The sequence below is a fragment of the Vipera ursinii genome (assembly GCF_947247035.1).
Source record: "Vipera ursinii genome assembly, chromosome: Z".
Classification (NCBI taxonomy): Eukaryota; Metazoa; Chordata; class Lepidosauria; order Squamata; family Viperidae; genus Vipera; species Vipera ursinii.
The window spans coordinates 36735027-36759003 of NC_139517.1; the positions used below are offsets into that span (position 1 = coordinate 36735027).

At 39.0% G+C, this 23977-nt stretch overlaps 2 protein-coding genes and 1 long non-coding RNA gene across 3 annotated transcripts in view; all 3 read left to right on the top strand.

The window, feature by feature from the left end:
- The window catches only part of RDM1 (RAD52 motif containing 1), a gene marked incomplete at its 5' end in the record, with an annotated part of 31175 nt that extends 25990 nt beyond the window's left edge, over positions 1–5185 (top strand). The window contains 3 exons of the mRNA XM_083376292.1: positions 575–664; positions 1740–1828; positions 4860–5185. Coding sequence (XP_083232418.1) covers positions 575–664; positions 1740–1828; positions 4860–4940 — 260 coding nt within the window. The 3' untranslated portion in view covers positions 4941–5185. The remainder of the gene's footprint in view (positions 1–574; positions 665–1739; positions 1829–4859) is intronic.
- Positions 5186–9158: 3973 nt separating this feature from the next.
- On the top strand, positions 9159–17533 carry LOC310649269 (leucine-rich repeat-containing protein 37A3-like; the record flags this gene model as incomplete). Its single annotated transcript, XM_083377569.1, has 4 exons — positions 9159–9432; positions 9711–9782; positions 16286–16357; positions 17449–17533. Exons 1-4 carry the CDS (start codon positions 9389–9391, stop codon positions 17531–17533), a joined length of 273 nt encoding a protein of 90 aa, XP_083233695.1. The 5' UTR covers positions 9159–9388.
- Positions 17534–19147: 1614 nt separating this feature from the next.
- LOC310650268 lies at positions 19148–23692 on the top strand. Its single transcript, XR_014494336.1, has 3 exons — positions 19148–19197; positions 20717–20791; positions 23668–23692. It is a non-coding gene; the product is annotated as an uncharacterized lncRNA (long non-coding RNA).
- The last annotated feature ends 285 nt before the right edge of the window (positions 23693–23977 follow it).

Below are 23977 nucleotides of genomic sequence, written 5' to 3' on the forward strand. Positions count from 1 at the left end.
CAGAAAATTCTTAAGGTGAATATAAAGATAAAATTAGAAACTTCTTAATGGGAAAAGACTTGGGGGAGAAAAATGGAACTCTGATCTTTATATATGTTGGCAGCAGCAAGACTTCTATATGCACAAAAATGAAAGGACATTTTGATTCCCACCATGGATGAATGGCTACCAAAATTGATGGAGTTAGCAGAGATGGCTAAATTGACCACTTTGATCAAAGAAAAGAATATAAGTACTTTTGTTTCTACTTGGAAACTGCTTCTGGACTTTGTGCTTGAGGTGGAAAAAAATGAAACTTTGATTTTGGGTTTTAGTGATTAGATTGATTTGCTGTTATAGAAATGGCTAGTTTATATTATTATGGAAAAGTGAAAAGTTGAGATCTGGTGTTAATGCCTTATTCTACTGCAATAGAGTGAGTCAACACCTTTTTTTTCTTTCCCTTTGTTTCCTACTACTTGCTTTTGTATTTTTGTATTTTATACTATAAGATAATAAAAAATAAAAAAATGTTCAGTAGTGCTTGAGCTTCAAAATTTGAATCAATTTATTATTTTGGATTTATGTCTTTCAGAGTTTCTCATGGCCACCCGCAGTGCTCAGAAGTTTGCAGTGCAGCAGGCACTCTCAGATGCATTTCGGAAAATACTCTTCATAATCCTAGGCAAGACCATCAACCTTCCTTATAATTCCTTCTTCCATACTTTCCTCCATCTCCCAGCCAAGAAAAATGGTTGAATATTTGTATAATTAAATATACATGCTATTTGTTGGCTCTAAGGCTTATGGCTTAATCATGTAATTTGCTATCCTTTTGTCAGTTTGAACAATAAATTGCAAATGAAAACAGAAGTGTTTTCCCCTGGATTGTTCTTGAAAGCCTTTCTGTAATAAAAGAAGCAAGAGTGCAAAGCCAAGGCTCATTGTATTCTTATTCATTATACTAAATTGCAGTGAAGCAATGTTTTACTTATTTTGTACACACTTTCTCTAAAATCTCTTTCATCTGGTTTAGATTGTTCATGTTGCCTAATATAGCATTTTCAACATCCAGATGAATTGCATAAAAGCTTCCGTTATTCCAACTAGCTATTGGCAAGTTGGAGGGTACAATGACTTAACTTATTCTCATTGTTATGAACACATTTATCTGCTTTGTACTTTGACTTTTTTCTTCGCAATGTATTCAGTTTCATGCTTCCATATATCCTTTCTCTGCCCTGATGTCTTTCTATTTGCCTTCATAGAAACTTTGTTTTTATTCACGTCAATAATCATAAAATAACTTCATCCCCTGGCTTTTCATTTCTGTCATTTTTCCTGCAATCACTGGAACTCCTGAATCATTTTGTTGGTATTTACGTTGCTGATATTCATGCTCACACCAATATTTTCCAGTTGACCTTTCTTTTCACTAAATACTCCAATTCTGGAGCGCCTTACTGTTGATTGTTATTGAGAACCAACTTTAGCCAAAGCTCAGGAGATTTTGCCCACAGATCTCTCATATCGCATCTAAATTAATCCTAAATCTAACTTTCAGTCAGGTTATAAATGGATTATAGTAATTGATTATAAACATTAGCACTTTAGAAATAATAAAAAATATAAATTTTAGTTCAAAAGTCCTTAACTGAGAATCTATAAAATCCTAAATAAATTTCAGTCATGTTTCAAAATGTACATTCGTTTATGGTTGATTTGTTCAAATTGGCCTTATTTTTGATTGCTTGTTTCAGAAAATGGAAAGTTGGCAGTGGAGTACAACTATCCTGAGAAAGACCTCATTGACTGTGTATCAGAAGACGAACTCAGGGGTCTCATTCAGGTAAACAAGCCCTTTTCCTAATACATTTGCATGCCCTCAAGTTGCTTCCTTTTTTATTAATTTATTTCTTTTATGAACAAGAATAAAATACAAAACAGAAAAATGAACATTCAACACTAACGAGAAAAAAAATCTTATGTAGAATCTCTCTCTCTCCTCCTCCCCCCCCCCATGTTAAATAGATCTAACCTTGAAAATAAAAAATCGACCTGGCTAAATGTTCAAAAGTAAAGTTAAAAAAAAACTGTTAAGTTCTCCCCTTACATAACAGATTTCCCATCCTTATTTAACAAAAAATACTATATTAAATAAAGAAATATTAGATGAGTTAATCTCTGTCTAATAATCAAATCAATCCCACATATAATTATAATATATATGTAAAAAAGGCCAAACATACTAATCTTCAAATCTTTCCGATAATCTTTTGTATTTTACACATAAAAAGTCCACCAACGGCTTCCAATCCCTGTAAAGTTGTCTAGTCAATTGTCCATCCAGTTAATTTTGCCATCTCTGCTAATTCAGTCAATTTTAAAATCCATTCTTCAACAATCGATATCTCTTTTCCTTTCTAGTGTTTAGCAAGTCCAATCCTTGCAACAGTCACCATGTAAAGAAATAGGATCCCAAACTATTTTGTAATTGATTTATGCATAATAGCTACAAGAAAATCTTTATGTTTCATTAGTGTTTGTATCTTAAATATTTTCAGCATTATCATTATTATGTTAATCCAATATAGTCTAACGTTTCCAACACTTGTTAGAGATTCCTCTATACTTTTGCACTATTCTGTCTGGGGTCAAATACCAATGATACATCATTTTTATAAAAAATTCCTTTCAAATTGTAACTCAATTAGTCCATACATTCTCCCATTTATCCAATATTAGGTTATAACCCAATTTGTTTGCCCACTTTCCCATACAATCTTTGACAAATTCATCTTCCAGATTCATCTTAAGTAATCTGCGTTTTTCAAATTTATCCAGTCTTTTAACCATTCCAAACAACAAACAACATAATCCTTCAACTTGCTTTCAATTAACGACCTCATCTCTTGACATCATAAGCTGAAAGGAATGAATATAAATAATTATGCCTTAATCATTTTAGAATACAGAATGCAATTGTTACTGGGGCATTTATATCAGTTTATCAGACTTGGAACAAGGGGGACAAGTAGTCTGGAAACTAGAGGTGCTACAATGTATAACAGGTCACTCATCAGCTCTTCTTAGCAATTTAGGTTGGAGCTTCAGGACTGCTGATGTCCCAGGCTTGAAGGATTGTGAGTGGTGAATTCTTGAGAAGAATTGTGTCTAATTTAATTAGCATCCCTAGAAGCACAAAGTGCAAGCATCTCATGTATAGGTTTCTCTCTACAACCCCTATTACCATGTACAGGACAGAATAGAAAGAAGTGCTGTTGAAAGGATTTCTGTCTAATCTTTAAAATGTTCTTTGGCTACCTCTTTTGCCCATAGGCTCTATATTCATTTCAAATAGAGTATGGAAAAACTCTAGAATTTATGCATATTTGACAAGCTGTGATCACTCTGTTGGCAGTCCTCTTAGAAAACATACAGAGGTATAGATTGGAAATTCTGGAAACTGCAGCCTAACTTATCTGAAAGCAGTCTACTTGGCAAGAGCCATTATAAGCAAAATTATAAAGCCATGATAGCTAAGTATGGACCTTATGTATTTAGAAGAAAAATATCACTAAGCAACATATGCTGGGGACTAATGGATAAATGGGAATAGTTGTCACCCTTAACATTTCTCAACCTGAAGTCCTCCAGATATGTACAATACAATTCTGATAATCCTGGTAAAATAAGAATTGAAGCTTAACAAAAGCAGAGGAGATTGATCCTTATCAAATTTTCTGAGTTTCTTAGAAGCATCTGTCCAACCTCTCGTGAAACTCTATAATTAGCTGCACTTTGATCTAACACATAAAACTAGTCTTCCTTTTCAAAGATGGAATTGTCTTCTTATCTGATCTAGATTTTTTTTCAATTGACTGGAATAGGGCAGTGGTCCCAACCCCCGGGCCGCAGCCCACTACAAGGCCTTGAACTGTTTGGAATCCGGGCTGTGGAAGTGGCAGGCATGCACATTCCCACTTGTCCGAGCAGTGGATGCGTGCATATGCAAATAGAGTTGCATGCGCACGCTTGCCAGCTGCTTGCACAGAACCACCCCTTTTCTCCCCCTTCCCACCAGTCTGCAATCTGGAAAGATTGGGAAACTGGAATAGAACTAGCAAAAAGAGCAAAAGAAATAGTGAATGTATGCATGCATACACAAAAATATATCAAATGTCCTAGTTGCTTAGCCAGCAGGTAAGCATGACTAAAAAGTGACCAATACAGAACAGGACAAAACATATGATCCAGACGATCAGCTTAGGTATACTCCTATTTCCCAAAGAGAAGAAAAATAAGGCTACCTTCATTATGTACTATTTATCCAGATATTATGGGATTTGTTGGAGCTAAATCTGCAGAGCTATAGTAGAACATTCGAGTAAGCAGTTGGTCTTTTAGAATATGTTTGCACTGTTAAATCATGATTTTTAGATAGTATTTGCAGGGTGGACTGAGTCATGGTTTAGTTGTGTTGTTGACTTAGCTACAGTATTTGCATCTGCTACAATTTTTAAACTAGGATGGCTTGATTCACATACTAAAACAACTACAAAAGGCTTTGTATGATATATTAAGCAGACTTTATCTGAAAGATAGAGAATTTTGGGTTAACGTAAGTAACATCCTATGTCAATCCAAGAGATCCTTGTGAAAATTTAGAGGGAAAGACAGTTGCTTGGAAATGAAATGAAATTGTATGTAAAAGGAGCCCATTCTCATGGTTTAGGGCTTCTGTTAAGCTTTGCAGAAAGCATCTAAGATATTGGGATTGTTCAAAATGTACTATATTAAAAATCTGTGAGAATTGAAGAATTCAGCCTTTGCAAATTATCCTTGTAAATTATCAAGGTGTTCCTTTCCTCTCTTCTCAGGTAACTGAATTGTCATATTTACAGCAGGACCCTCTAGAAGAAGAAGAGGTCTTGTGCAATTTTAACATGGATGGAGAATAGCAGATTATTGACACAGATTCTGTTTTCTTCTTGCTGATCTGGAAGGGTGTCTTTTTCCTGTCCATTATCCGTCCTGGAAATTGGTTCTCCTTGTTTTTAGAGCATTTGGGTGATGAAGCTACAAAATGCAAACTCTTCCAAGAAAAAACTGATTACCTATTTATAATCTGATGATTAGAAATGCAGTATTATTTCTCTGGTTTTTATATTTTTCTAATAAATGGCTTACTGATAGAAAATGCGACTTGACAAGATATATCTTGTTTCATATGCAGCAAATTTATTTATTTATTTATTTATTTATTTATTTGATTTATATACCGCCCTTCTCCTGAAGGACTCAGGGCGGTGTACAGGGCAATAAAATAAGAATACATTAGTTAAAATAATATTAAAACCCAAATCCATTAGGCCAGGCCGGCTTGTTCGAATAGATAAGTTTTTAGATCACGCCGGAAGGAGCGAAGGTCGGGGGCCATCCGGAGTTCAGCCGGTAAGCGGTTCCAAAGGATTGGTGTACCCACCGAGAATGCTCTCCCCCTGGGGGTCACCAGCCGACATTCTCTGACCGGTGGTACCCTGAGGAGGCCCTCTCTGTGGGAACGTACAGGACGGAGGGAAGTTGACGCCGGCAGTAGGTGCTCCCGTAGGTAATCCGGACCCATGCCATGTAGGGCTTTGTATGTCATCACCAGCACCTTGAATTTCACCCGAAAGGCAACTGGAAGCCAGTGCAGCTCACGGAGCAGAGGTGTATTATGGGAGTATCGGGAGACCCCCAAAATGTTTTAAATAAATTGGATAGCAGTTTTCTATCATAAATATCCAATTATTCTTTTCCACCCCCAAATCATTGTGAAATGAGGGAATGGGCCAGTAAAAATAGAACTGTTGGAAAGAAAGAAAGAAGCAAGAGACAACTTTTTCCCTTTTCCAGTTATTTTTTCCTTCTCTCTCAAGTTTTTACCTCAGCTTTTTCTCTAGTGCAGCTCCTACTCATCTCATTCCACCCTATTGTGTTCTTGTCAGAAGTAAGGAAAAATGTCGGGGGGGGGGGTGTTATGGTCAGTATGATTGTATGTTTGTAAAAGAGAGGTTTCTGTAAGAATAGTCAGTGGACATTGATCGAGATTGGGATGTTATAAATAACACTATACTATTTTACAGACAAGAAATTTAAATTGGTTATTAAATAAAATAAATTATTTTTGTGCTGCATCCTCCCTTTTCTTCAAAAGTAGATTTTGGGAGGGCTGTATGTATCAATAGCAGCCATAGCAAATCACTCGCAAAATGATGTGGTAATTTAATTACCACAAAGCCTCCAGCAATCATTTACTGCTTTTCAGTTTCTTTTTTTTTACTTTTTTATTTTAATTCCATTTATATCCCGCCCTTCTCCGAAGACTCAGGGCGGCTTTACAAGCTTAGCAGTAGCCTTCATTCTATGTATATGCCTGCTTATTAGGGCTTTCACACACACCCCAAGCGGCATTATTACAAAGTCAGCTTAATTGCCCCCAACAATCTGGGTCCTCATTTTACCTACCTCGGAAGGATGGAAGGCTGAGTCAACCTTGAGCCTGGTGGGATGCGAACCTGCACTAATTGCAGGCAGCTGGTGTTACTTAAGGAGGCATTAGCCCACTGCTCCACCAAGGCTCTTCTTTGAAGAGTTTAACTCTTCTTTGAAAAAGACTTTATGGAAATCCGGCTTATGTCTCTGATTAAGATCAAATTGTTCTGGATAGCATTTTAACTTATTTGGGATCATATTTTTTTTTGTTTGTCACTCTTAATAGTCTCAAGGTTTGTTTTTAGATTTACTATGGGTATTGTAAATTGTCACACTGGTAGTCATCCAAGTCTCCAAGAATTAGGCTGCTATGAAACAAATGCAATAAATAAATTAGGTGCAAAGGAAGAAACTAGATGTTGCACGTGAAGTTTCTGTTTATAATTTATCTTCCCTTCTGAGAATGGTTATGTAGTATTGCAGGCTAATTCTGCTCATAGTCTGGAGTTCAATCCTGATGGGATCAAGATGGATCAGCCTTCCATCCTTCCGAGGTTGGTAAAATGAGGACTAGATGGTTGGGGGCAATATACTGACATTGTAAAGTCAGAATACTGTATAGTACTGTGGGGCAGTATATAAGTGCTAGTACCCACCTTCCTCCACTAATCCCCCTTTTTTTGAGCCTTAGGTAATTTGCAGTGTCTTTTATTAGCTGTAGAATGCTAGCCAGATCTCACAATCTGATTTTCCACTTGAAATATACAGTATTCTCCACTGTGGCTCCGACCCCAAAAAATTAATCACAAATATCTGAGTGATCTCATGAAATCGACTCATTATCTATAAAAGAGACCCCTACCTATATTGCCATGGTTCTGGCAATTCTATGATATCAGGAATCATGATGAAATGATATCACAACAAATGGAACACTTGGAATGCAATGGCCTTTACCACCAGCAGCCTCATTGTGCAGACTCCATATGGAATGATGTGGATGTGGTTGCTTGGTAACTACATAGAGTCACTTCCAAGGCTGGATGCCATTTCCCAAGGCATCCTTTACTGGGGCACCTAAGAAAGATGGGACAGGTTGCGGCCTCCACTACCCTCCTTTTCTTCCTTGGAACTCTATTGATGCCTGTTAGGTGGTTGGATGCAGCGATACAGCCGTGCCCAGCATCATGCCATTGTACGTTAAAAAACCTCAACTGCAGCAGGACTACCAGTTTTCCTAGTCTCGGCCGTGTGCCTGTTCCGAAGCCATTCAATCATCCCTATGTTTTTGTCATGCTGTGAGTATTTAAAACCTGGGGGCAAACTACCATACTCTTATAATTGAGAGGAGGAAATTTTACAAGTAAGAGGAAAATGGGGCATAATATTCTCAGATACAATAAGCATAAAGTTAGAAAGTTGTACAGGGCTTATTCATAATGTTTGGCACATTGTGGCCTCTTGTTTTGGCAGGTAGTTTGGTGAAGTTAGCCATTGGTTTGTAAATATATTTTAGGATTTGACTGTCAAAATCAGTTAAGCACTTTTAGTTCATGTTTCCACTGGACTAAATCATAAATATGTTTTAAACATTGTATAATGTGGGTTGTATTTTTGGACCTTCATGTTATGTGAAGTCAATCATAGTAGCTGGTAACCTACATATCTGGTTTATATACCATGTATTAGATGTGAATTGTCCGGTTTAATATGTATGGAGATTTTTAGACACTAATGTCATGGTTGTCCCAAAGGTGTGTTTTTCAAAAGGCAGCTGGATTTGTTGGGTTTTTTTGGGGGGGGGGAGGTGTTGGGTTTTTTTCCTTGGTTTTTTCCTGGTTTAATAATTGTTTTGCTATCTCCTTCCCTTGTTATCTAGCCAAAGGTAATATCCAGAGGCCAGGATAATTTTTTAAAAAAATTATATATCTTAAAGGTTACCTTACTCTAAATGTGACTATGGGCCAGTCACACTCTCTCAGCCCTAGGAAAAAAAGTTATGGAAAATCATTTCCTAAATCCTTCAAAGAAAATTGCAGGTACTAGAGGTACTAGTACAGGCAGCCATTAATGACTTGAAGACATACAAAAACAGAAGAGGTAGCAACCAACTTGATTTTTTGTTTCTTTGTTACAAAGGGCAGTGGCAAAATTATAGTTTGTTACATTACAGCCTCAATCATCCCCATTTAACATGGGTTTTCTAATTGCAGGTATGGGAAATGTGATCAATAGCTCTGGAAGCCTAATAACTGTTTAGTTCAAAATATCTGGAGAGGACCTAGTTCAAAAACTAATCTGAAACTAAAGTAGATATTTATTCTGAATACTGCACCCAGAGGGGCATAAAATAGACCTTTCGATTCATTATTAACATACTCTAAGATTATATTTCGGATTAGACAAAGAAGTTTATTAGAAAAGCCAAAGGCACTTAAAAAATACAGCTTATCAAATAATAAAAATTAATTATGAAATTTCAAGAAATGTGTTCATCTATATTACTTAGAAACATCTGCATGTATATATATAAATCATCAACGTAGACTCAGGAATATCAGTACATATTAGAAGGAGGTGACAAAACAATAAAACAGAACTTCATCTATTTTTATTACATAAAAGCCAGTTTAATATAACGGTTATAGGTCTGGTCTAGAAATCATTAAACTCTAAGGAGAAACCCATCTGAAGCCCCTTTTCTGCTTTTCTTTAAACACCTGTGGCTGTCCTTGAGAAGGTTCTGTGGAGGTTTGAGTTGTACCATTTCCTTTTCAGATGTACCTCTAGTGTGTAGGATTAATATGTACAAATCAGAGATAGAACACAAAGCTTTTTTCAAGACATTCTTGCCTGGGAGTATCCACTTGAACTGTATTCTCCTATATTCATTTTTCCTTCCAGGGATTTTACTGGAAACACAATTTTTTCCATGAATAAACAGGTGTGGTGGGCCTATCCTTGGACTGAAGACTTGTGAGTATACTCTCATGTTCATCCTATGTAACTAACGTGGAAGGAATATCCATTTCCATCCCATTTATTGTGACCTGGGCTTTCGTCATCCTTAATGTAGCTGGATGCAAAGGGGGAATCCTCCCTGTCCACTAGAGCCTTTGATGATTACTGCATCACAAGTGTCTCACCACTGCAAATAAACTAGTGAAAGAGACAGTATGGTGTCCACCTTCCACCACAGTGAAAGGCTGCAATTTTGTCTGTATGTTTTTCTAAATTTTCTCCCATTTCTTTAGGATTCTCAAGAACAATCGCTTGCACAGACTGGATAATACGTCTCTAGATGGCTTGCTTTCACTCGCACATCTGTAAGTTTCTAACCTTAGCAGTGTATTACTTGCTATCTTCCAAAGGACTGTCCCACTTTTAAATTGAGTCAAACTCCTAATCAAGTTTCTAACAAGTAGGGCATGCAATTTTAAAGCTTACTCTTTATTCCTATGATTTCTCTTGGCCTGGGTCTTCCCTTTTGCAGAAGTGATTTCCTTCCTTGCATTTGAAGCTGTATTCCTGGCACTCATTTGAAATGATTGCCTCCTTTGATTTTCTGACACTGAAATTGCTCAGTAGTGATAGGCTGGCATTCCTGGGTGAAAAAGCCAAAAGGAAGAAGTGTCCAGATGCCTTCTCAATGAGCACAGACACAGGGAGGGAAATTAAGATTTATTAAAATTATTATTTTTGTGCAGAGGGTGAATCAGTGTAAATGTAGGCATTGACCAAAGAAGGCAGGATGAGAAAAGATACTGAATTGACCAGTGAATGGATGTTGATTGGCTGAGAATTCTGTGTTCAGTTCAACTACTAATCAAACCAGGCCAACATTCATTAGCTCTTCTTTACAATTTCTATAATCTTAAGGTAAAGGTAAAGGTTCCCCTGTCATTTCCGACTCTAGGGGCTGGTGCTCATCTCCGTTTCAAAGCCGAAGAGCCAGCGCTTGTCCGAGGACGTCTCCGTGGTCATGTGGCCGGCATGACTAGACGCCAAAGGCGCACAGAACGCTGTTACCTTCCCACTGTAGTGGTCCCTATTTTTCTACTTGCATTTTTACGTGCTTTCGAACTGCTAGGTTGGCAGAAGCTGGGACGAGTAACAGACGCTCTGTTACGCGGCACTCGGGATTTGACCTGCCAAACTGCCGACCATCTGATCGACAAACTCAGTGTTCTAACCCACTGAGCCACCGCGTCTATAATCTTACATGCCTATAATTATCTTGTTACTATAATTGTCTTGGTATTGAAAATAGTCAAAACAGTCCAAATCAGCCTTAGGCTAACAGAATCAGGAAGGCTGATAGGTTTTTTTTTAATCCCATTTATATCCCACCCTTCTCCGAAGACTCAGGGCGGCTTACAATCTAAAGCACAAATCAATGTGCTTAGCAATATTAAATCAGTTAAAAGGTTTGGCGTTCTAGAATTATCTTCATCCTTCTAGCAAAGTTAATTTGAACTGAATCAGCATGTGCCAGCACTGGACATAATTTGAAGTGCTGATTATTCAGTCAAACTCTATTCTAGGAAATGTAACATGGTGAGAATGTTTTGCAATAGCTACACTCCTTGCTGCAAAAACCACATAAGAATTTGTGGGAAATAACACTCCATTAACATTAACTTTTGGGGTTTGTGCCTTTCATAACATTTTTTCCCCCAGGAATGGAGTATGGACGGGGGCCTTGAGGACTATAGTCTGGTGAGAGCTTAAAATAAGATAAGATAATCTTTATTGTCATTTTTTACTTTGGGCACACTGGCAAACATTAAAAATGAAATTCTATTGCCTGCTCTCAAAAGTATACACATATATAACACACATATCAACATACCGGTACTATATACATCATATGTATATACCTACACCCTTACATATAAATACATATAAATATTAATCACTATCCATCTTAAATACATAGTGAAAAGAGGAAGCTTGAGAGTTCATAAAGTTAATACTGTATGGAACAAAACTGACTGAATCTATATGTTTTGCTTCGGATACCACAAAGCCTCCTCCAGTCGTGAAGAGGATGGGTAGTGTCCCAGATAATCTTACGGACCCTGCTCAAGCAACACTTATATGCTGTGTCCTGAATAGAAGGGAGGGAACTGCCAATAATCTTTTCTGCCATCCTCACCACTCTCTTCACTGCCTTCCTGTCTGAAGCAGTGATGCTTCCAAACCAGACTGCAATGCAAAATGACAGGATGCTCTCGACCGTCCCTCTATAGAAAGTGGCAAAGATAGGAGAAGATTTTCTCAGGCAAAGCAGAAAATTCAGGTGCTGCTGTGCCCACTTCACCAGTGTCTCACTGTTGAGCGACCAAGCCAGCCTATTTGTTAGCTACACACCCAGAAATTTAATGCTGGTAACCATCTCCACAGGTGAATCATTAATACACAGAAGAGTATGCCTGTCCCTGCTTTTTCTGAAATCTATAATGATCTCTAGTTTTGTCAGCATTTAAACTAGGCTGTTTTTCTTACACCAGTTCACCTGACTTTACTTCCTTGCGGTAAGCGCTCTCATTGTCATCTTGAATAAGGCCCACTACTGTTGTATCATCTTCAAAATAGGGCTGGTGGCAAACCTAGCACAACAGTCATGGGTCATCAGACTGAACAGTAACGGACTTAGGACGCAGCCCTGAGGAGAAAATAGTGTTAGAAATATTAGTCCCAACTCGTACATACTGGAGTCTGTCAATAGAAAAATCAAGAATCCAGTTGCCCAAAGGAATATTAAAGCCTAAAAGGCCTAGTTTGTCTACTAGATGCTGAGGAATGATTTCATTAAATGCTGAACTGAAGTCGACAAACAGCATTTGCACATGAGTATTTCTTTAAGTGCTCCAAGCTCAGATGGAGAACAGAAGAAATAACATCCCCTGTAGAGCAATTTGGACAGTAAGCAAACTGAAGCGAGTCAAATGCTGACTGGAGGCTAGATACAATAATGTCCTTTATCAGCCTCTCAAAACTTCATAATTTTCATAATGATGGTTGTAAGTGCAACTGGATAGTAATCACTGAGACCTGTAATTACAGACTTTTTTGGCACTGACAAAATAATGGCCATCTTAAAACATGATGGGGCCGCTGCCTACTACAATGAGAGATTGAAAATATCTAAGAAAGCAAGCCAGCTCATCTGCGCATTCCCTAAGAATACATCCAGGGATATTTGGGCCTGCTGCCTTCCAGATGTTAACTTTCTGCAATGTTCTCTGGACAGAGGTGACTTCAAAGCTAAGCACTTGCTTGTCAGGATGAGGCACAACTTTTCTTGCATGGGTGCTATTTGATACCTCGAATCTTCCAAAAACTCTGTTCAGTTCGTTTAAGAAGTCTGTGTTGCCCTTGCATCTTCATGGAACTACCTTATAATCCCTAATGGTCAGGATTCCTTGCTACATGCTGTCATGGTTCTGATAGGCGAAACTCATCAAAAGAACCCTAAGGCAAAATTCTTCCTCAAAGAACATTTTATTTGGGGAAACAAAGTATCGGCACTACATAGCTGAACCCCAAAACTAAATTCGCTTCCCCCAGATACAAAGTAACAAAGTGCAGTTCCCACCCCCAATAAGCTGTCATAAATCACATTCTCCAATTAGCCTAAAACGCAGGCCTTCTCCCCAGCTCCTCAACCCGCCAAAATGTTATCAGCTTGTCCTTGGGTTCCCACAAAGCAGAGTTATTGTTATGGCTAGCTGAGCTCAAGTTTTCATCCCAACCACCCTTACCACTCTAATTTCTCTGTTCTGTACCAGCCTGCTACTGTCCCTGCAGAAAAGGCAGGGACAACCCCTTTACAAACGGCAAGAGGCTGGAATTAAGCCTGCCAAATTTATTAACATAAAACAGAGCAAACAAGACACCAACCATGAAACAGGAGCTATGAAACAAGAACTAATCAAGCGGTTGTGTTCGGCAAACCAGCCCTCCCACGCATTCCCCTTTTATACAGTTCAGGGCGTGGCTTTTCTCTGCATCCTTCCGAGGTGCCCCATTGCCTTCCTCTGTTTACTCCTGATTGACTGCCTCCTGCGTCGGGCGTCCTTGAACAGGGCCAGCTGTGGGTCATCTTCATCCATGCTGTCAGGCTCACAAAGCTGGGTCTCCGTCATGACCAGATGGGAGGGGCCTGGCTGAGGACTCTCATCAGCAAGATCTTCAACCCCCTCAGCAAGCTCTTCAACACCCCCCTCCTCCTCTGAGTCGTCTGACCCAACTGCCGAACCCACAGGCTGACCCTGAATCACAACATTCTCATCCCAACCACTCTAATTTCTAAATATCAGAAAAAGCACATTAAAGAAGAGAAAATGGCTGCATTTCATCAGTTGTCAAAGCGAGAACATCTAATGTTAGCAGCATTGACACATGTGCCTGGTGTTTGTAGGATCCTGAAAAAAGTTCTGAATTTTCTGATAATGGGCTTCCTTTGCTCCTTTTATGACACTTCAAATTAGCTCTGGCTGTTCTAAGTGCCAGCATATCACCGGTTTTAAAAGCCACATTCCATGCTTTCAAGCATCTTATGGATCTCATAAGTCAGCCATGGTTTTTCATTAGCTTAAGGATAGTAGCTATCTTGCCTGGAAGGGGAAGGCAGCCATTTCATCTACTTCACATCATGAAGGGATATGAGGATACTTGAGCAGCCAAAATAGACCTGTGTCCAAAGACCTCATGGTCTTAAGATTTCGCTACTCTGCTCCCTGGGGTTTCATCAAAGGCTAAAGGAACCTTTAGTTAGAAAATCTTGGCTATAGATGAGTTGCTTGAATTTAACAGTGGTTTAAGGATAACAGAAGCTTTGACCGCCTAATCCAGTGCATGTTGGGAGTTGGAGGGGGTAGCAGTTTGCCGTAGTTTTGGTGGGTGGCTGTTTTACCTTCAATTCTTTAATAAGAGCAGGGAACTTGGGAGTACAGTGGGTGATTAGATGATTGGATGGAAAAGTCGTGGTTTTTGTCCAATACCTGTCAGAAGCCTTCTAGTACCAATCACAAGGGGCAAGGGCCAGGAATTGGAGGGGGGATGTTGGGGGTAGGTAGAAATGTGGTGGTGGTAATGGGCAGTGAGAGATAGAGTTGGAGGTAGAGAGTGGGCTGTTCACAGAGAATATAGCCTCAATGTACTGTATTAGTTCTGGGTCCTGAGTCCCTGTGCTCATCCCCAATCCTTAAGTGGCTTTGGACTCTGGCTGGTGCTTTTGAATAACAGGTTGGTTTCTAATAAAGCCCTAACCCTAATTTTAGATTCAGGCAGCCATCTTGCTATGTATTGTGGAGACCTGGCTGAGCATGAAGAAGAAGTATGGCACCAAAGCTATGTTAGCAGAATTGCCATGTTTTGAGTTGAGAATGGGTGCTGCCTTTTGATACCTGGGTATGAGATCTTACTTGTGAGATTAGGGATTAGATGGGATTGCTGGTACCAACCTCCCTATAGGAATCTCTCCCTGCTACTTGATGTCATTTGCAGATTGGCATTGGAGTTCCCCAATCTTATGGTTCTGGGGGGACTTCATCCTACTTATTTGCTTAGGCATCAAAGTTGTATGCGACCACACAATCACAACATTCTTGGTGACCAACAAGATACAAAAATACAATAAAGGGTAAAAAAGCAGTAAATAAAATAAAAACAAATATATGCCATCAGTCCTCAAAAGCCCTGCAGAAATGTGCTTATTTTCAACCTTTCCTTAATGGCAGCAACGTGAGAGACAGACAATCTATAAAGTTTTAGGGTAGCCTTCTTCAAGCTGAAGCCCTCCAGACAGGTTGTTTATACTCCACCTTTATTACTTTTTATTAATAACTCAAGGCAGCAAATTCACAATATACTCCTTCGTTCTATTTTCCCTACAAAAACAACCCTGTGAGGTGCGCTGAGAGACTGGTCCAAAGTCACCCAGCCAGCTCTCATGCCTAAGATGGAACTATAACTCCCACTCTCCTGGCTTCTAGCATCATGCCTTAACCGCTAGACCAAACTGGCTGTATGTGGGGCTATAATTCCCTGTACTGAATATTCTGTTTGCTGCTGTGACTAATACTGCTGCAAACAAGAATTAAGCTATAAAGGGGTTGATGGAAAAAAACAATGATACAAGGAGGTTTGGTGTGTGTGTACATGTCCTCTATAGCATGGCAATCTGGCTCAGGAGGGGAGTGAAAGGCAAGAGGCGGGAAGGCAGCTGGGTTATTGAATGGGCGGGGAGACATCGCCAAGCAGAGAGTGGCGTGGCTGCGGGGGCCATGAAGTAAGCGGGTGCGGGGAGCATGTGGCAGCTCCACGCCTCGCCTCACCTCGTGGCGGTGGCACTGGTGTGACATGTGGTCTCCTGCCCTGTTGCGGCCACGAGCAACAGACAATCCTTCCGAGGTAGGTAAAATGAGGACCCAGATTGTTGGGGGCAATTAAGCTGACTTTGTAATAATGCCACTTGGGGTGTGTGTGAAAGCCCTAATAAGCAGGCATATACCTAGAATGAAGGCTACTGCTAAGCTTGTAAGCCTCCCTGAGTCTTCGGAGAAGGGTGGGATATAAATGGAATTTTTAAAAAAATGTGATAGAGTGGGTGAGCAGCTGCAAAATCAGACATCCCCCAAAAATAAGCCCTAATAGGTCTTTTGGTCCAAAACATATAAGACCTGTTCTTATTTTTGGGAAAACATGCTACATATTACAGCCTAGCAAATAAATGAAAAGCACATAAAGCAAATGTGAGAGGTGACAATGAAGCTGACATTTTCTTCCAGGTGTAACATAATGTGTGTACTTTTTTAAACAGGGATGTCTCATATAATCAAATCCAGACTATTGAGAAAAATGCATTTGAACCTGTTCCACTTCTGCAATCTATGTAAGTCGTTAAGCAAAAAAAACACCAGTTTAAAACATGGTGAAAATTGGGGAAGGAGGCAAATTGAAATCAAATGGCTATCAATGTTCCCCTAAGTGTGCCAATGACTTATTACTGAAAGGTTGGCCTTCCCTCAACTATTTTTTAAATGGGGAAGGGGAGCTTGAACTGGAGGGTGAAGGAGGCAGCTTTTCCTCTAGAGGGTTTGATCTATGTTCCCACGTAAGACAAGATGAAATTTCCATTTTCTAAGAAGTATCGTAATGAGTTCAGACTGAACTCTGAGCAGATCAAGATTCAGCCCTAGGTTGCCAGTGCGAGAGCTGAGTCTTCATACGTGAGAAAAAAACTATAAAGTATTTTGGTGGAGCTACAGGGCTTACTATGAACTTGGAATCTCTAGAGTCAAAATTATATTGCTTGCTGGGGATTTCATTTGGCCTTTGAATCATGAGCTCTGCTGTCCTATTAAGTAATGATGCCCCAATCTCAAATATAGGTAAAGGTAAAGGTTGCCCCGCACATGCGGGCTAGTCGTTTCCGACTCTAGGGGCCGGTGCTCATCTCCGTTTCAAAGCCAAAGAGCCAGCGCTTATCCGAGGACGTCTCCATGGTCATGTGGCCAGCATGACTAGAGGCCAAAGGCGCACGGAACGCTGTTACCTTCTCACTGGAGTGGTCCCTATTTTTCTACTTGCATTTTTACATGCTTTCGAACTGCTAGGTTGGCAGAAGCTGGGACAAGTAACAGGCGCTCACTCTGTTACGCGGCACTCGGGCTTCGACCCGCCGACCTTCTGATCGACAAGCTCAGCGTCCTAACCCACTGAGCCACCGCGTCCCGTTGCCTGAAAAACTAGCATGGTAATTGGAGGAAGCCTGGAGTGATTGTTCAAAAGGCCAGAGTGGTAGTATCCAGCTAGTTCATTGGAAAAGAAAGAAATTACCCTCACCTTGCATGCAATTTTCACATCCTCATTCAACGAGGAGGGGAAAAAAGTTCCTTTGGGTCTGTATTATTTTATCTGTTGTTTATTTTATACAGTGGAAGACACTCTACATTAGCTCTCTTGCTTTCCTTTCCTTTCCAGCAATCTCAGTGGCAACCGTATTTTGCGGATAACGCAGGGGGCCTTTCAGGCTTGGCACGGGATGCAGTTTCTATCCAAGTTGTAAGTGAAAATGAAACTCTTTCAGATAGTGGGCAAGGCATATGGTTTCTAGCAATGGAGCACAAACTCTCCCCTAATGCTTTCAGGAGATCAGCAGGCCTGTATGGTGGATTTCAATCCCAAACACTTTTCTTTTGAAGGAGAAGGAGAAGATATGGCCTCTGAATAGGGACAGCCAACAGTCTCTAAGTTGGTCTCCAAGACAGATGACTTAGTCTCTAAATCCACCAGGGCATATCTGGGATATTTTCTTATATTGTTATGACTTTACATCCCACTTCTACCTATGATTATTCCACACTGCTTCCTTAGGGGTAAGAATAACTAGCATTTTGTGTTGAATTCTTATTGAACTATACAAATATATAACAGATAAGTGGAGATTCTTGGCACTATTTACTCTAAAATGAGTAAAATAAGGAAGGCATGCAAAGGAGAAATTGTAATTATTAGATTTTCATATACTGGATATTCATGCTCAGGCCATGACAATGAAACCAAATTTCTACATACCTTATCCTTATTCTAATTAGCCTTGGAACCCACCAGCGGGAAGATGAGGCAATATTTAATCTTTTTAAAATGCCCTTAATCTAGCACATAATCGTACAGAACAAGTAGAGTGCTGTGGCTTTGCTACATTTAACATACATGCAATCATATTGACCTCAACGGAGATGCTGAGAAATGAGAGATTGATTTTTTAAAAAGAGGCAAATTTCTTTATTAGGAGGTTTCGAATAAATCTGGTGGTAAGAGGAACCTGTTCTTTAATTGAGTGGGGAAAAAGAAAGGGGAGAACAGGACAATTAGAAATAGATTTAGGGCACCTGAAATATAGCACTTCCTCTGGTGCAAAATGAACCTTATCATAAGAAGTAGCAAATATTAACTTGTTAGCTCTAAAGGAAAATGGAGGAAGGATCCATCAATGGCTGTAAGTCTTGAACATTCAGGGAATGCTGCTTACTATAAGAGCAAAGCTCCTGCCACTTTTTTGACTGGAAGCGAGAAGTAAGTATGCCAGATAAACATAAAAGTCAAATGCAGTGGAAATGAGTTACTTAAGAAGTATATTACTTCTTTTAAAAAAATAGGGCTCATAAGGAATTGATGATGAGCAAATGAGGATTAAACACAAAAGTAATTAGCCAGTATGGAAGAGATACAGTATGTTGAGATGGTTTAGATTGAATGGGAACTGAAATGCAAAGCAAATACAGGACTGAAAAGGAAAACATGATTGGATGGAGTTGACAAAGGTCTCAAAAGAGAGAAGGGAAAAATTATAAAGGCAAAATATGGGATGAGCATAGAAACAAGGATGTTTGCCAAGGTATGAAACTACTAAGAGATAAAGTAAAAGTGCTGATATAAACTGGATTTATATTTCTTTTTTCAGATTTCCTGCCTTTAATTTCTTTTGCTTATTACTTCTTACTAGTAGGATTAGTAATTAAGAATAAAGTTATTTAAGGTCAAAGACTAAAAGAAAACTTGAAGTAACTTGTTGCTTATAGACTACCTGAATTCTTCCTGTTTTATTCTGCTACCCTCAGTTGTGCCAAACTGGTAACCAGCTCTTTTGTCCTTCAGGATTCTCAACCATAATCCACTGAGTGAGATTGAGGATTCTCATTTCTACAAATTGCCCTCACTGAAATTCCTGTACGTGTCAAGTTGCTCTTGGTTTTATTAAGGGTTTGTGGAGCTTTTTCCCCCCTGATTAATTTGGCTTGAGATATTACCTCTGGAGATCAATATCGTCTTTGATCAGGGTCAGAAATACCCAGTCCAGATTTTCTTAACAGCCATGTAATAGCATAACCATGAACTAGTCATTAGCTGTCAGCCCTTTAAAATTGTCCAGATCAGGGGGAAAAGATCCCACAGGAAGAACAGAACTATGTTTGATTGAGACTGTCAGGTAAATGGCCTTGAGGTCTCAAGGAAAAGATTATTATTTTTTTGTGAGGAGGAAAAAAAATAGGCATGAATTATGTTATTTATATAGAGAAGAGGAAAAGGAATAAGAAAGCCTTGTATGCATTGTATTTGCAGTTGGCAGCATTTCACTACATTAAATGACGGAGTTTTAATCCTGGGTCCTGGATCTCATATCTTGGCTGGAATTTATGAACGAATCCATGGAACTACATGAAGTTGCTTTAATTCTACATTTGTGTTGTGTCAGCACACCGCAAATGGAATCATCCCAATATATTTTGTACCCACTGGAAGACTTTAGGCAAATTGATTTGTAAATTAATTTTTAGAATAAGCATTGAAGCTCAATTCTTGTTCAAAAATCAACAGTATTTTTATTTGGTGTGAACTTATCCCAAGACCTTTTTAATCCCCCTACAACAAAAGCCTTGTGGGTTAGAATGGCTGAAAATGAGTGACTGGTCCAAAGTCACTCAGGGAGTTCAGACAATTAATTGGAGACTAGAACTCAGGTCTTCCTGTGCCCAGACAGGCATCTTAACCACTCTGACACTCCTATGGAAACCAGTGCCAATAATCTCTGTGATGGGCTGTGGTTATTGGAAAATCTTTATGTGTATTTTTTTTCTTATTTAAAGCATTGCTTCACATGTGGCAGGATTGACATCCTGGCATTTGAAATTCAGCTTCAGGGCTAAGTTATGGCAACTTTCCATTCCCATTGTGTAAGGTATTGTTCACCAGTAGCAATTCCATTCCTACCTGCCTAGAGCAGCTGATCAAAACATTTGATTACTGTTAAACTATCATATTGTTATTTGTGTCCTTTTCCTCAAGGAGCTCAGTACAGTGAAACAGTAATATTTATTCATTTTATATTTGAACAATCCAATCAGATAAACTGAGTTCACAACACTTAAATTGGTAAATGGATATGAAAAGTGGCTACTGAACATGTGTTTGCTCAGTATACTGAACTGTCAGCATTTCATGCTAAGCCACAAAAGCACAAAGTAAGATTTAAAATAACCTAGTTTTGCCTATTATGTGACTAGGTAGTTGCTAGGTCTTAACTTGGTTAATGGTGTTGTAAGTCCAGTCATAAACTAAATCAAGAGATAACCAATGAAATGAAGTCTTCCACTGAACTTCAGGAATTTATTTTCCCAGGCTCTATTCTTCAAATTGTCTATCTCTGCCTATCTCTGGAAAAGTCTGCATGTCTTTTTTTTTTTTTCAGGGACCTTGGTTCTACAGAAATAACCATAGACGTACTAGAGAATTTGCTCAAAATCTCCTTAAAGCTGAAAATTCTGTAAGTACCTCTAATCTTTTTCTGTTACTTCCAAGGGCAAAATGGGAAGGAGGCCATATTATCCTTCTTCCCCCTTCTCTTCCTTCCCCCCTCCCTCACCCTTTTGAAAATGGCAATGCAGATGTTGTCATTTTCCTCATGGGGAGCATTTTACTAATATTAAAACTAGTAGCTCAAGCCGCTTCTAATTCCTATTTCTTGACAAGAATGCTGTTGGCTGTGGACATGTTGCTTGTCCCAGAACATTTTCTTCCACAATGCTTCATGAGTTCCTTAGAAATACCAACTAAAATTTATTAATGGAAACATCAAAACTGGCAGGTAAAAGTCCCTTAGAGATAGCTTGTACATTGTTGTCTATCTTACTCTTTTGCATATATACAACATAAACTGCAGGTAAAAGGGGGAGAGCAGGGATCTCTAAGGAGTGTTAATGTGCAACAGTGAACCCTGTAGGGAGTTAGGATTAAAAGTACCTAAAATACTTTTAATACATATTGACTTTGTGGCAGATGTTTCTGGAGATCTGGAAAAGACTAGTTAATATAGAAAGTAATCCCTGTGATCAAACCATAAGATAAAGGTTCCCCTGCATATGCGTGCTAGTCGTTTTCAACTCTAGGGGCCAGTGCTCATCTCCGTTTCAAAGCCAAAGAGCCAGCGCTTGTCCAAGGACGTCTCCGTGGTCATGTGGCCGGCATGACTAGACACCAAAGGCGAACGGGACGCTGTTACCTTCCCACCATAGTGGTCCCTATTTTTCTACTTGCATTTTTACGTGCTTTCGAACTGCTAGGTTGGCAGAAGCTGGGACGAGTAACAGGCGCTCACTCTGTTACGCGGCACTCGGGATTCGACCCGCCAAACTGCCGACCTTCATAAGTCATAAATTCATAAAAAAATATAGAAAGCATAAAAAAATCTGTCTTACCCAAACAATCTACAATAATATTGTTTATACCAGCTGCCCCGAATTGGGAGCCTCCCAGATATTTGAATTTCATATTTGGCTAGTTTATCAAACAATTTTGAAACTCACTAGGAGGGAGAAAGTTGGTTTACTTTGCTTGTGCATGTATGACATTGAATTACAAACAAGCCAACTATACTTTAGTCTGGTATGTTATACTTCAGAATTGACTATGAAGATATTGAAGAGGTAAATAGCTTCTGTGTTTTAGGATGAATTATCAACCGTAAATGAACTAGCCATCAGGACATATGCCATAGAGTAGCACTTGGTAAGGAAGCAACGAAGAGCTGTTCAGATGCTGTGATGTGTCCACATCTACAAAGATTAAGTGAAAGCTGGACTTTGATAGAAATAACATAGAAAGAATATTGATATTTTTGAACTTTGATGTTGGAGAACATCCCTGAGAATATCACAGATAACCAAGAAAAGAAATAGATCATAAAACAAATCAGTCCAGAATTTTCACTTAAGGCATGTCCAAGTCCATGTTATCGTATTTTGGACATAGTATGTGAAGACCCAGTTCCCTTGGATGCTAGGAAATGTGGAATGAAAGAGAAGGGGATGATCAGCAGAAATATGGATAGACTAGATTACAGCAGGGATTGATGTATTGTTGGAAGACCTGAGAAGCCATATGGGAACATCTTGGAGAAAGTCTGTCTATGTGATTAGTAAGGGTTGACACCAACGATAGCATATAATCTAGTCTGTGTAATTGCTTTATGAGTCACAGTGTCATGTGAGCCCAGAAAATTGATTTAATTAAATGAACTCTGATTGAGTTTACTGTGAAGAATGTGCTTTGAACATAATTGCTGATTGATAGCGCTAAGATTTTAATGTTTTCCCAGTCCCATCTGAAATTATCAAGGATTGAATTGATGGGTACCTTTTTCCCCTTTTCATTTGTCACTATAACACATATTGCAACTTCGTCCTTTTTTCCTTACCAATTCTGAACATTACAAAAAAAAGTTTTGTTTCTTGTAGAATATCTGCTTTCTGGCATGAAAACTTCAGCCTGCAGAGCATATACTTTAGCTACAGTAGATGCAAAGGTTCTTTATAGTTAAAAAGACCTTGAGAAGCAGGGCCAAAGACCTACTGCCAGTTAAAGTCAGACAGAACTGATGAGTTAAATGTACCAGAAGCAAAATATAAAGATTTCCCCTGCCCAGTTTCTTAGCTGAGGGGTGCATGGAACACTGTTACCTTCCCACCTATTTATCTATTCACATTTGCATACTTTTGAATTGCTAGGTTGGTAGGTTGGCATTATTGGGCAAGAGCAGAAGCTCACTCCATTGCATGATGCTCAGGTCTCAGACACGGGCAATCACCTTTCCAACTGACAATCTCACATATTTTAACTCCTGAGCAATTGTACCCCTTTAATGTACAAGGATCTGATAAACCCAGATTCCAGCAAGATTCTACCACTGTACCTAAATTCTGAATGTAAGAGTAGTCTCTTAAGTTGTAGTACCAGCCTGCATAAATTTCTGTAGAATTCTAGATACACAAGGCCTAAGAAACTTCAATACTTGCTTTCCTGCCTGTACAACTTAACTCTAGTAATAAGGTCCTTTGCCTGATGGCTCTTTGCTTCATCCTCTTGACTAATGCTGCACTGAAATATAATATCTGACTAGTAGATAGATATTGTTATGCTCCCATGATGGGGAGCAATTATCGCCATTGTTTGCTGTCTGTATCTTAACTCCTTATTACTTCAACCCAGTTCATAGCTACAAGGACAGAGAGATCTTTCCTTATGATTGTTCTAAACTGTGGCACCTGATTGAAAGGACTAGATTTAACTTAGAGTTTAAATATCATTTAGCTTATAGAACTAATAATCAAAGTTTGTGAAGCCCTTGTCCTTTTTCATCCACAGTATTTTGCCTAGGAAAATGTCCTGCTGCCTTTGCAAAAATCAGGATACCCTTGAAGCCTCATCTAATTCCATCAAGCTGGATTGCACCAATAGATGTGTTTCAAACATTATTGATTATGGTAAGCCAAAAGCACTTTTCCAGAAATATTTTGTATCCATTCCAATCCTTTCTAGGCAAAAATCCAGTGATAGAATAATACATGCATGTGGGAGAATTGATTGATTGATTTACAAATTACTGATTGCATATTAAGTGGATGCATAACCAAGCATTAACATGCACCATAAAATTGATTAAGCCAGAGAGAGT